Source organism: Mandrillus leucophaeus, unplaced genomic scaffold, assembly GCF_000951045.1.
Source record: "Mandrillus leucophaeus isolate KB7577 unplaced genomic scaffold, Mleu.le_1.0 Scaffold167, whole genome shotgun sequence".
Classification (NCBI taxonomy): domain Eukaryota; kingdom Metazoa; phylum Chordata; class Mammalia; order Primates; family Cercopithecidae; genus Mandrillus; species Mandrillus leucophaeus.
This window is the reverse complement of record NW_012101665.1, coordinates 432,428-445,853: the sequence shown is the minus strand read 5'-3', so window position 1 is coordinate 445,853 and position 13,426 is coordinate 432,428. Positions and strand designations below refer to the sequence as shown.

Genomic DNA, 13,426 nt, shown 5'->3' with positions numbered 1-13,426 from the left:
ATTTAATCTTTCCTAGGACATTTGGAGCAAGATACAACTTTTTCTTTTCAACTACTGAGGGCTGGGCATGGTGGCTCACACCTGCAATCCCAGCACTTTGGGAGGCCGAGGCTTGAAGCCAGGAGTTCAAGACCAGCCTGGCCAACATGGTGAAACCCCATCTCTACTAAAAATATAAAAATTAACTGGGCGTGGTGGTGGGCACCTGTAATTCCAGCTACCCAGGAGGCTGGAGCAGGAGAATTGCTTGAACCTGGGAGGTGGAGGTTGCAGTGAGCTGAGATAACGCCACTGTACTCCATTGTGAGTGACAGAGTGAGACACTGTCTCAAAAAAAAAAAAAATCATTCTTTTCAACAACTGAGGAAACTGGGTCTCCATGAGGTTCAACAGCATCTGCACCTCTCAGAGCCAGTGAGTGTTTCTGGCAGTTGGAAGGAAGTTCGGAGCCTGGGGCACCCAGGATGGAGGCCCCGAGTGGGAAGGAGGAGGTGGGAGTCCTGGCAGGCAGAGGACATGATGAGAGGTCAGGTCCTGCCAGAGGTCAAGGAGCAGAATGTGGGGGAAACCAGGGAAAGGAACAGAAGGAAAAGTGGTGTGTGTGTGTTTTGAACAGGGAAGATGGGGGTCTGTGGGGTGCAGGTGAAGACACTGAGAAACTGAAAGCAAACCTGCCCTCAGCAGGGTTTTGTTGTGGCCAAACTGGTCCCGGCGAGGCAATGAAACCATTCCCACTGTTTGCTTTCCCGCTGGCCTTTATCTGAATGTGGTCACCTGGGAGGTGTGGTCACACTGGGAGCAGTCACTGGGGCATCTGTGATTTTAGAAATAGCTGTATCTTGTCCACTGGGGGCTGCTGATTAACTCCTGATGTCCCCAGACCCCACGCCAATCATTCCATTGCCTGGCTGGGGCAAATCCTGAGCTCGGTGGAGTCTGGTTGAAGACGAAGTGGGGCCTCTCTCTCTGAAGAATGCCCAGGGCTCAGGCAGTTGAATAGAAAACTCAGTGTGCTTCTCTGTGGATCCAGTCCAAAGCGTTGGTCAGCATTTGCTCAGAACTCTGGGTACTCCTGCCTATTTAGGGCCAGGCAGGGTCCACATCCTGGTCCTTCCTGGAAAAGTGAGGCCCTTCCTATCCCTCCTTGGGCTCCTCTGGGCAACTCCCCCAGGGGAGGCAGATGAGCCTTATGACAACTGTGCTCCAAGGGGCCAGCCCAGGCCTGGGGAAATGGTGCTTGACTTTCCAGAACTGCCCAGGTCCTGAGAAGTCTGAGGGGTGTGGGAAGGGCCCATAATGGGGGGCAGTGGGAGCCTCCTGGCTTGGCTCCCTGACGAGGACATAGGGACGTGGCTGGTGCAGCTCAGCTACCCAACTGATGACCTGCCGCATGTCAGGCTCCTTCTGCTGCCATTTCTCACCCTCCCTGCTCCCTCCTGACCAAGGGTATTAAAAGGTATGAATCTTGTCCCGGGTCCAGTGTAACAAAAATTTAAATAAATTTCCAGGCATGTGGCCTGGTCTGCAGAATGAGAGCCTTCTCGCTGTGCATTGTGGTGATGGAGTCAACCACAAAGCTCTCAGTGGTTTGCAAAACTCAATGCAAATTCTAATCCTTAGGAGAGTCATCTTTCTGCCTGTGTTTTTTCCTCGCTTGTCCTTCGGTCTCTGCCAATTTCAAGGAGACAACGTGTCACATGATTCCTTTTAAAGTTGGGCTCTGGCTGGTGCTGCTTTTCCTACCCACTGCCCATCTGCTGGCTCAAAAGACAACCTGAGTGCCGGGTGGGGTGGGGGAACCGCCACAGTGAGTGCTCAAGTAAGAACAGAAATATTTGACTGGACTGGGTCCTAATAGAGGCGATTTTATTACCCTAAATGTCCTGGAAACCCTGTTGCCTCTGGCTCGAGAAGACTCCAGGCTTGGTCATTCCCGGATGACCTGCTGCAGCGAGCCTTGGCGTCCTTCTGCGAGTGGCTGTGACATGAGTCATGGGGGCAGTCTCTAGTGAGGCTGAACAAGAGGTGGGTACAGAACAGGGAGGTTGCATCTTCTCCCCATCAAAGGTGAGAGACCAGCAGGCTGACAATAGCCACTGGACCCCCTGGGGCTTATGGTGGGGACCAAGGGGTCAGCATCAGCAGGAGGAGGTCGAGCCCGGGGAGGACAGGTCAGGCCAGTCCAGGCCCTGACAGAAGTGACCCTGCTGTTAACTGCTGAGCAGTGCCCATAATATCAAAACCAGGCATTGCCTTAGGATGGAAAGAACACGCTGGGTTCTTTCTTACCATCCTTCTCATTTAAAGGAGCAGTGAGGTCCAGGTTCCTAATTCTTTCCCTTTGTGAAAGTCGCCACTTTTATTTAATGAGGGAGCCTAGGCATGCTCTTACGGTGGTGCATTAATGTCACAAACAAAGCAGATTTTATTTTTATTTGAATTGGCCAAATAAAATGTTCTATACAAGGCAAACAGTTCAACATGAAATATTTAAATTAAAAATAAATTACTTCCATCCTATATAAATCTCTAGCTGCCACATACAAATCAAAGATACCAGTTATAAATGAAATAAATTAAAATAAATGGTTGTAAGGAGCTAGGTGTGGTGGCATGTACCTGTCATCCCAGCTTTCAGGAGACTGAGGTGGGAGGATGGATGCCTTGAACCCAGGAGTTTGAGACCAGTCTGGGCAACATAGCAAGATCCTGTCTTAAAAACAAACATCATTGTAGGATCCTCTGTTACGACCAGCATAGGTTACTGGTTTGCTCCCTAACTTGGTTCTGGACTCCAACATCTCTATTGAATAAGATTATTGAACAGTCCTTTGGGACAGCCCCTTCTTAAAAGAGCACTTGATGCCCAAGTCTCCAAATCACGTTCAGGTATGAGGATCAGGTGGTCAGAGTCTAAAACAATGGTTGAAGAGCAGAGAATGCAAGGTGGAATCCCAGAAGCCCAGGCTTCTCAGCCACCCTCTGCCTTCTTATGGTTCACCTGGAGATATGGAAACAGGGAACTCAGCAAAAAAGCATGCATAGGCACAGAGCAGCAGTCACACATAGCAGTTGAGTCTGAGACCTGTAATGTGGCCAAACACTTCTTTGTACCAACATATGGCAATTTCCAGCACTGTCTTAGGCTGAATTTACCATAGGATCTCTTGTTTCATTAAGTGAGCTAGATTAATTTAAACCTCAGAATTAGAAAACAAACCTTTGGGGGCAGAGTTTAGGCCACAGATGACAAATATACAAGGCATGTGTCAACTAATCCCTCCATGGGCAAGCATTACTAATTGACCACTGCATTCTTCTATCTCAGATTCTATCTCTACACAGCACTTCGGGCCTCTACCCATCAATCATGTTTAGTGTTTGGGATGAAAATCATTTATTAACCTTGGTCCTTCTCTATGTTCTGAACTATTTTGTGTGAAGGAGTAGCTCTAACACAGGCATTGAAGCCTGACACTCACATGAGTTAGGTGCCTTAGTCTAATCATTTAACTTCTTTGAATTGGCATCCATTAAATGGATAGGGCCACCTAATAGAATTGTTAGAAAGATTAGGATGATACATGTAAATTGCCTAGTATCATGCCTGAAACATAGTAGGCATTTAATAGATGATAGCTATAATTATCATTATCATCATTATTATTATGTTATAGTTTTAAGGCTACTAATGTTGACAATGGAATTGATGATGACATTTTCATGGATAGAACAAAAGCATAGTATCATATATGAGGTTGAACCATATGAAATTGATGCTTGTTTTTGACCTACAAAAATGGCAACTTTTTCTGGTTCAAGCTAACATATAAGATATAATAATGTATTTCATTCAAATCCCTTACTTGTTCCAACATTATCAGTCTTCCCTTCAATGGTTGCCCCCAGAGACACACTCTCTCACCATTTTAAAATTTCCCCAAATCAGTTGCTAGAGAGTAGGCAAAGCAGGTAGTCCCCTGGAGAGAAGTTGAGGACCTGGTGTGTGGTTCCACTATCTGGTATCTGGTCCCGTAACCTCCAAAGGCCTCCATTTCCCCCTCTGCAGATTGGGAATAATTGTGCTTTCTTCCACAGGGGTTTTGCGATGACAAGAGATAATGGATGAGAAAGCACTTTCAAAAGTTCAAATTATTATACCAAAGCAAGGGATTATTGATTCTACTAGACTATGCCACTTCAGAAAACATTAGCAGTCAACATTTAACTTTTAATGTTTTTCTATAGAAAAACTGCACATAAAAGAATAGAGAGTTCATGCAATCATGCCAAATGGCCATGAAAATCAACCTTGAATATACTCTCAAGTGGATATTAGAACTACTAACTTAATATATAGTGCTTTGTCCTTGAAACTTGTACCTTGTCAAGGTGAAGTAAATGCAGTAATGGAAACAGTAAGAACCATTGTGTTTACAAGTGCCTCAAAGTCAATTTACACTAGAAAATCACACACTTTAGAGCAACTCACAAGGAAGACAGAGGAATTGCTTTTTTCCTTCCTTGGAGGTCTTTAAAATGAGCTGAGAAAGTTTAATTTTTTGCTTAAAGATAGAGATACAAACTTTATGACCTCCCAAAGTCACTTTCAGACCAATGGCTTTAGCAGTTCTAAGAAGGGACAGTTTTATATTTTGCCTTCGAGGGACATTTCTTTCCTGTGCTCTATCCCAGGGTGATCAATGAGTGAGGGAGGATAATGGGTTTGGACCAGCTACTAGCAGAGGTGTGTGTGGCTCAGTTCCAATCCTGAAGTGTTTTCCTCTTGTTCAGGGAACCTCGGCCAAAACAGGGCACCTGAAGAGGGTCACCTTTAGTCGGCCTCAAAGGCGCTGTTGGTGGCTCCCACATATTCAGACTTCTTCTTGTGCCTTGTCCACATTTTCCGGAGGATGCCGGGGACCCCGCAGGAAGCACTGCCCGTCAGTGGTAGAGAGGCTTCCACTCCTTGGGGAAGGGCTGGATACTCTTCAGTCATCTTCTTGAGATGTCTGGATCTAAAGAAAAGCCAGGAGTGGGTGGGGAGGGTGGTCCGCTCACAAGCCAGACTTCATTTTTGCCCTAGAGAAGAGTGGCCAGAGCTCTATCTCCTCTGCTCCTCCTCTGTGACCAGGATCCACATAGCTGTAAGGTCACTGTAGGGACCCTCACAGGAACGGCTTCCCCTGGGGAAAGCTTCCCATGGTGTGAATGGAGGAGGTGGCCCTGGACACACTGGTTCAAGGATTTCAAGTTCTGCTCCTGTCCTCCTGCTCTGGGTCTGGTCTTGCCAAAGGCTCTGCATCCCTACCTCTCCAGCCTCTATGTGAACAAACTTGCTGGAAAGGACAGGTCCCCAAGCAGCAGCTATTGAAAAAGCATGAAGTCTGGGATGGGTTCCTGCTTCCCATCTGCTGTGTGACCTCAGACAAGTGACTTAACCTTTACCAGCCTCAATTTCTTCATGTGCAAAATGGGGATAATCTCATCTAACTCAAGGGGCTTTTTGGAGGAGGAAAATGAGAGAGTGAAGCATCTGGCACATTGTGGGCCTCAACATGTGTTCATTCCCTACACCCTTCTCCCCTTAGGTAAAAGAAATGGTGGCCTTACTTTTCTTTTCTGCAATCAGGGTCCAGGAACAACTTGAAATGACAATGATTGAGTTTAGAGAGAAGGGAGCCATTTAGAACCCTTTGCAATGCAGCCATGTGGACTGAAAGGGTGGCCTCTGTCACGGCACAGTGAAGTTTTTGCTTGTTTACACCAGCAGTCAGCAACAGTCGTTGCCACTTAAATATTGTACCTCATTAAGATAAAATAAATATGATCCAATCTTTTTGGATATTTATTGGATATAATAGAATCAAAGAAAAAAATTTTTTGTTTTCTCCAATTAAGTCCCCATACATTGAGTGACACATGACTTGGTTTTTATAATTCTTTCTAGCCAACCTTCTGTCACTCAGAAGTGCTCCTCACTAGCCTGTTCTTGCTCTGACCTCCCATTGCTTTCAAAGTGTGCAGTGCTCAGGCTGACGGTGTAGTCTGCAGCCCCACCTGCGTGCATCCAACATGTTCCCAGGTGCATGGCTTCCCAACTACTAGATGAATTTCCTGAAACACGTTGACAACAGCTTGTACTAAGCTCTCCACACATTATCTCTTTCAATTCTCAGGCCAGGTGCGGAGGCTCATGCCTGTAATTCCAGCACTTTGGGAGATCAAGGCAGATGGATCACTTGAGGTCAGGAGTTTGAGACCAGCCTGGCCAATGTGGCAAAAACCCATCTCTACTAAAAATACAAAAATTGTCTGGGCATGGCGGTGGCCATCTGTAGTCCCAGCTACTTGGGAGGCTGAGGCTGGAGAATTGCTTGAATACCGGAGGCGGAGGTTGCAGTGAGCCAAAATTGCGCCACTGCACTCCAGCCTGGCGACAGAGCGAGACTCCCTCTCAAAACAAAACAAAACAAAACAAAACAAAACAAAACAAAACAAAAACCAAAAAATTAATTCTCACCACAACCCCCTAAGATGGGTACTCCCTGTGATTCCTGTTTTACGTTTTTGTTTTTGAACGGATGGGGACAGGAAGGCTGAATAACTTGCCTGAAGTCATGGTGGGTTGGTGGCAGTTCCAGGCTAGAAAGCAGATCTGAGAAAAGAACCTAACCCTTTGCCACCCTGAAATGCCTGTAGTGTGGAGGACGTAGTCCGGGGCATACAGGTATGTGCTGAATCGAGTTGAAGACTCACTGTCTTGGTGCAAGGCAGAAGGCAGTGTCACTGAGGGGTGTTGGGGTTATCCACTCCTGCCTCCCTAGCTGCCGGTTCTGGATGAAAACGAGTAGTCACACTGCAGTTGCAAGTGTGGTTTGAAACCTCTGTACTTGACACACTTCTTAACTGGTGGGCAGGGGACCCTGAACTTACTCATGAGACATTTCTGATGCCCACATGCTTATGGGAGGTTCTGAATATGGCTCGTGATTACATTCATCTAATTAACCAAAAAACCTCCCAAATGACTTCTCCAAGCCTAAAGAGTGGCGTTAATGAAGTGGAAACCATGAAAAACTCTCCCATTTAATCCTACGGAAACAGTTGATGAGGCACTGCAGAGACCCAGGATTATTGGCCTCATTAAAAGGTAACTTGCAGCTGGCATGGGTTTGTGTCAGCCTCTCCAGGGTCTGTCAGCCAGGCGGCCTGGTGCTCTTCTGGGGAAGGAAGGATCAGGACAGTGGGAGGCCACAGGTGGTGGGGCCAGAGACGTAGCACTTACCCTCTCATCAGAACAGCTCCCTTCTCTGTGCCCATGACTGTCGCCTCCAACGAGGCAGAGGTCGGAGTTTTCACTGAGATCCGGGGCACTGGCGGAATCTGCCATGAGGAAGCGGGAGGGAGTGTGAGGATGCATCTGCCTTCCCACTCTGGCCCTGACTGAGGCCGTCTGCAAGTGGGGATGACTGAATGGAACCACCACCGCCCAGGCATAGTCCTCATCATTCAGCAGGTGTGGGACTGCCTGGGAGGGCTTGATAAACAGTGCCGGGCCCCACCACCCCAGCTTCTGAGTCCGTGGGTCTGCTGTGGGCCTGAGAATCTGCATTGCTAACAATTCCCCAGATGCTGCTGGTGCTGCTAGTCCTGGGACTCCACTTTGAGCCACTGACCTAGAGAAACTCAGGAGAGAAAAACAAGAAACTGGAGACAGCGCCGCTCAGTCTTATGTGGCAACTGCCACCCTCACACTTCCATCATCACTGGTGTCCAATTTGTTACTAAATTTTGCAGATTCTTGCTTTGATTAGGCTGCGTAGGGTACGGCCAGCCCAGCCTCTCCGTTTCCTCTGCGGCAGCCTTCAAGCGACGGTGACCTCGGACCTCCTTGCTTCCAAGCAGATCCACCACATTCCTCATGCCCCTCCTTGGGCTCTAGAAGCATAAGTCACCCGCACCCCCGCCCAACCACCTTGCAGGGCAGATAGACTCTGCAGCTGTTCCTCCAGGCTCCTCAGCACAGGACGTCCTCATCTATGCAGCTCGGCCTCCCATTGGTCCCTGTGTATGTCAGTAGCTCCACTGCCAGCAGCAGGTGCTCCCTTCTCTGATGCTCACACAGCAGCACCTCCTCCTTCACCCTCTGGCTCTAGGCCTCATCTGTCTCCCCTTCAAGGCTGCTTCCTCCAGGAAGCCTTCCCTGAGGCTGGTGGCCCACAGTGATCTTTCTCTGTCCTCAGATCCCCACAGCACTGAGTGTCTACGTGGGTAGCAGGGTCTGGGACTGGACCACTTGGCAGCCCTCCTCACCCATCCCAAAGAGTGGACAAGTACTCAGGAACATAGAGAGTTAACTGAAAATTAACCAGTGGCCTAACTAGGGCTAAGTCCAGAGGCCGCTTGGACAATAGACACACTCTGTGCTGTGTTCTTCCCCCTAAGCCCTATCCAAGGCTTCAAGTCACCACATTCCTAAAATCGCTGGGAAATTCCCGGTCAAGGGCACTTTCTTCATCCCTCCTCCCGCCCCAAGCTGGCTGACTGCGGGCAGAGCTGCTGCCACCTGGTGTCCATCTGAACGCTTCCTTCCCGTTAAGCCATGGGCCGGTGAACTCCCACACCCCTCATCTCTGGGTGAAAGGCCTTGTTCCCACTCTTTTCCCCTGTCCTTAGGCCAGTCTCACCCAGCACACTTCGGCACTGACTGGGATTTAGCTGTGTGAGCCCTGGATTGCTCTCCCATGCTGGGGTCACGGATCTCTGATAAGCTGTGGGACCCCAGCCCCAACTGTGTCCAGGCCTGAGGAAGGGTCTGTTGTGCTGCCTCCTCTTCCTCTTCATTCTTTTTTTTTTTTTTGAAACTGAGTTTCGCTCATGTTGTCCAGGCTGGAGTGCAGTGGCAGATTTTGGCTCACTGCCAACTCTGCCTCCCAGGTTCAAGTGATTCTCCTTCCTCAGCCCCCCCAAGTAGCTGCGATTACAGGCATGGCTCACCACGCCTGGCTAATTTTTGTATTTTTAGTAGAGATAGGGTTTTGCCATGTTGGCCAGGCTGGTCTCAAACTCTTGATCTCAGGTGACCACCTGCCTCCGCCTCCCAAAGTGCTGGGATTACAGGTGTGAGCCACTGTGCCTGGCCTCTTCCTCTTCATTGTTATTCCCTCCCTTTGTAACTATATCCCCATCACCACCCTATACCCTCCCAGCTTCCTCTGGACTCCTGCTGTCACTGCCTCTCTGCCAAGGACACTGTCTGAGGCCAGCTTAAGGGCTGGGGCCAGTCAGCCCAAGATCATGGCTACCTGCCTCCTCTTGACCTTGCTTTTTCTCTGGCTCAGGTGAGGGCAGCTGTTGGAACTGTCACAGCCTGATAATCTTCCCTCGACGTCAACCGCCCAGACCTCCTGGTTTCCCCTGAGTACCAGGTTGGGAAGAGGAAACAGCCCTGTGTGTGGTTTTCCTAGAATAGCAATAACCTAAATGAGATTCCCTGGATTAGATCTCCTGCCTAGACCAGGAGCGAAGCAATCTCTGTCCAATTTGTTTGTGACGATGAGGGCCTGGCACAATAACTTGGGTCTCTTCTCGTTCTCACATTGCACCACCTACGGATCTTGAGCGCGGATATTCAAAGAGTCTAGGATGCCTGAGCTGACCTCACTTCCAGCCACTGCTGACTCTGCTAACCAAGAGGGAACCCAACATTCACGCCTAGAGATGAGAGAGATGTGCTGATAGGCCTGGAGATGTGCCACTCCATCTCCTTCAAGGAAGGACAGCTGCCCAGCTGTGGGAGGAAGGACAGCAGGGTGGGTAGCAGAAAGCTCTTAATTCCTTCAGGTGGGCTTGGCTGTAGAGGGCCACCTTGTCAAGGTTACACCCTTCCTGGCACAGCCCACATGCCTTGATGGAGTGAGAAGGGAACATAAAAGCTTGGTCATTTTGGCCTGACTTAGACCAGTCTGAGTGGGTCCAGACCTCCCCACAAGGTGTTGAAGCCCTAGTCCTAGATGTGATGGTATTGTGAGCAGGGGCTTTGGGAGGTGATTAGGTTTAGATGAGGTCGTGAAGGTAGAGATCCTATGATAGGATCAGTGCCCTTATAAGAAAAGGAAGAGATGTCAGGGATCTCCCTCTCCCCACATGCACAGAGGGAAGGCCATGTGAACCCACAGTGAGAAGGTGACCATCTGCAAGCCAGAAAGAAAGCCCTCACCAGATACTGAATCTGCTGGCATCTTGATCTTGGACTTCCCAGCCTCCTGAACTGTGAGCAGTTGTTGTTTTAGCCATCCAGTCTATGGTATTTTCTTACAGCAGCCTGTGCTAACTAAGACAGTGGTGTCTGGTGTTTCATAGCGCGTGAGAACCTCATATCTCTTTTCCCCTGTGACTGTGCTTGGGAATTAGGCAGGCATTTCTACCTGGCAGGGTCCTGTGATAGAAACCAGCCCATCCCGCCCCCACCCCCACCATGTGTAAGATGTCTATTGGATAATAACTTCTTTTGTTTGCCTAAGAGCTGAATTTCTTACAAGAAAGAGAGAAGCAGCCAGGGATGTTCCACAAGGGCACAAATTAGAGCCAACTGAGAGCTTTTAGGAGCAAAGAACAGCCAGTTATGCTTTTCTAATAATCCTCAGGCCTGGAACAAAGAACACTGAGTCTCTCTTCATGGCACAGGAGAATTAGACATGACCAGAAGCTTAATGCACAGCAGATACAACTAAGCAGGCTTATTCTACTTACCAGAGATTTTCCATATGCTCGATTCCCACACAGATTTGATGTTTTGGGTTCAGAAATCCCCACTGCAACATTGAACAGAGGAGATATTACTCAGTGGTACTCTGTGTTCTGCCTCCCCCTGGCTCTGCATCAATTACCTTGTTAGCCAATCAGCCATGGCAGGGAATTTCTAAAGGCCTTTGTACCAAGCAGCAAAACCAGGCAGGAGGGTCAGGCCATGAGGCAACTGTCACTCTTCTAGGGGAGCTGGAACTAAGGCCTAAATAAGATCAGTGTGCCTATGTACGTTCATTAACTATAACAAACATATCCCTCTGGTGGAGGCTGTTGATGGGTAGAGGCTGTGCTTGTGTGTGTGGGGAGGCTGTGCTTGTGTGTGGGGGCAGGAGGTATATGGGAAACCTCTACCTTCAGTTCAATTTTGCTGTATACCTAAAACTGCTGTATAATTAAAGTCTATTTAAAAATAAGATCACACGTGTGGATCATTTAGCACTATGTCTGCATGCAGTAGGTGCTCAGAATGTGCCTTCAGCTCTTCCTTCCTTCCCAAGGCCTCAGATCACGAGACGTTAAAGAGGTTCTCAGAGTTAAGTCTTTATCGCTGGGATCGGTTATTTAACACGGTGCTCTGGATACCCCTCTGAAAATGGGCAGAGAACACTTCACGCGCGTGCTGGGAAGGAAGTGCAGCCGCATAACCTGGAAGGACCGGAGTGTATCAGATCAGAATCGTGGGACGCTGGCTTTACGAAAGGTATGGGTGGAGAACCTTGGAGAACCTTCTTTCTAATGCCTTTATTCCTGATGCCCCAACCTAATTCTGAGTAGGTTTTGCCCTGAAGCTTCTGAGGATTCAGGTGTTGAGCTGAGGTAGCTGACAAAACATAGGGGAAAGCTGGCTTTCAGCACAGGTCTCTCTGGGGCAGGTGTCCCAGGACAAGCCCCATCTGACTGTACTACAGAATCTAGAAATAACTCCCCTCCCACAAGAAAATACCTTAATGCAAATGAAATCAAGTATTACAAGACTACCAAGATTAAACTATAATGAATGGAGCCCTGGCACAACTAATAATAATAGCAGCTCACATTTTTGTCTGTACGCCAGGCACTGTGCTGAACATAAACCGTAAAAGTATTATCTCATTTAATCCTCACCACAGCCTTTCTTTTCTTTTCTTTTGAGACAGGGTCTCACTCTGTCATCCAGGCTGGAGTGCAGTGGCATGCGCAATCTCTAGCTCACTGCAGCCTTGACCTCCTGGGCTCAATCAGTTCTCCTACCTCAGCTTCCGGAGTAGCTGGGACCACAGGTGCACACCACCACGCCTGGCTAATTTTTGTTTGTGGAGATAGGGTTTCGCCATGTTGCCCAGGCTGGTCTGGACTAGTCTGTACTTTCCAGTCAAGGAAACGAGGCTTTAGAGATACATAACAGTTATGATAAAGCCAGGTAAGGGTGATTTAGGGAGTAGCGAACTGACTTTGGGTGGTCTTTCAGGGTTAAGGAGGCTTGACTGAGGGACCCTCTACCCTGGCTAGGAGAAAGCAGAATTTGCGAGGTGGAGAGACACAGGGAAGGCAATCTGCAGAGAGAACAGTGTCAGGGAAAGTCCTGGGAAGCAGGATATCATGGAGCTGTCACAGAACTACTCCACGGCTCAGGGTTGTTCTACATGATAGAACGGTGAGGACAGGGGTGTCATAGGAGGTAGCCTTGGAGAGGTCAGTGTGGTCTGGAGGGCAGAGGCCAGGAGCGGATACAGTACTTAAAGCTGAGGGCGCACAGGGGCAGATTTCTGCTCTCAAGTGGACCTCTCTGGTAGCCTGGTGGGAGGGGCTGGAGGCTGGGCCCTTCACTGATGATGTTCTCTACACAGATGATGTTCTCTACACAGTCGAGATGAAGGGAGGGGGAGCCAGGGTAGCTCGAGGTAGGTATTAAGAGGGCTAGGAGAGAAATACCTAGGAGTTGATGCTGTCAGTGTTTCATGTCGAAGGGGTGGGGAGGACAAGGTGGCATTAGGGAAAACATCCTGGGGACTTGCTGGGATGAAGGATAATAGCCCCCACTGAGAAAGGAGGAAAGGCTTGAACAAGTTGGTTCTGAGGTGCCTGAGGACATCTCAGAAGAAGTCCTGGAGGCAGCTAATTCTCCTAGGCCCAGGCCTGGGGACTGCCCCATTTCCAGGCACCTGAGAGGTTCTCAGTCAGGTCTCTGCATTCAGAGTTCCTACAATTTCCAAGATTCCCCGGAGCATCTTTCTCCCAGGTGAGACAGCTACTGCGTCCAGGTGCCGTCTATGGCTCAGGAAAAAAGCAGTTCCAAAATCTGAGCTCCCTGGAGACAGGCACCTTTCTTGACGGGAGGATGGTCTGGCTTTGACTCAGAAACATTCCCTCCCTCCCACCCACTCTGGAATCTATCAGATTGGAGGAGGTGAAGGAATTGAACCAATCCCCAGCCCAGTTTCTCTCTCTCTCTCTTTTTTTTTTTGAAACCTCACTGGCATATTTCCTGCATGAGCTGACTGTCACGTGCTGGGCAGATTCTCTCCATATCATAACTTATTGCTCTTGTCTTTTAGAATAAAAGACTGACTCAGGCAGCTCAAGCTTCCACAAACTACTTAGAAAGGAATGAAAGTGATCCCTAAAACTAGACAGT

General features: G+C 48.7%; 1 protein-coding gene across 2 annotated transcripts in view; it reads right to left on the bottom strand.

Moving 5' to 3' along the window:
* Positions 1-2,392: 2,392 nt before the first annotated feature.
* LOC105536984 (chromosome unknown open reading frame, human C8orf46) overlaps positions 2,393-13,426 on the bottom strand; it is a 29,128-nt gene continuing 18,094 nt past the window's right edge. For both annotated transcript variants that reach the window (XM_011976474.1, XM_011976475.1), the window contains 3 exons: positions 10,756-10,817; positions 7,289-7,386; positions 2,393-5,018 (listed from right to left, as the gene is read on the bottom strand). In XM_011976474.1, the coding sequence (XP_011831864.1) occupies positions 4,835-5,018; positions 7,289-7,386; positions 10,756-10,817 (344 nt within the window). In that variant the 3' untranslated portion in view covers positions 2,393-4,834. The remainder of the gene's footprint in view (positions 5,019-7,288; positions 7,387-10,755; positions 10,818-13,426) is intronic.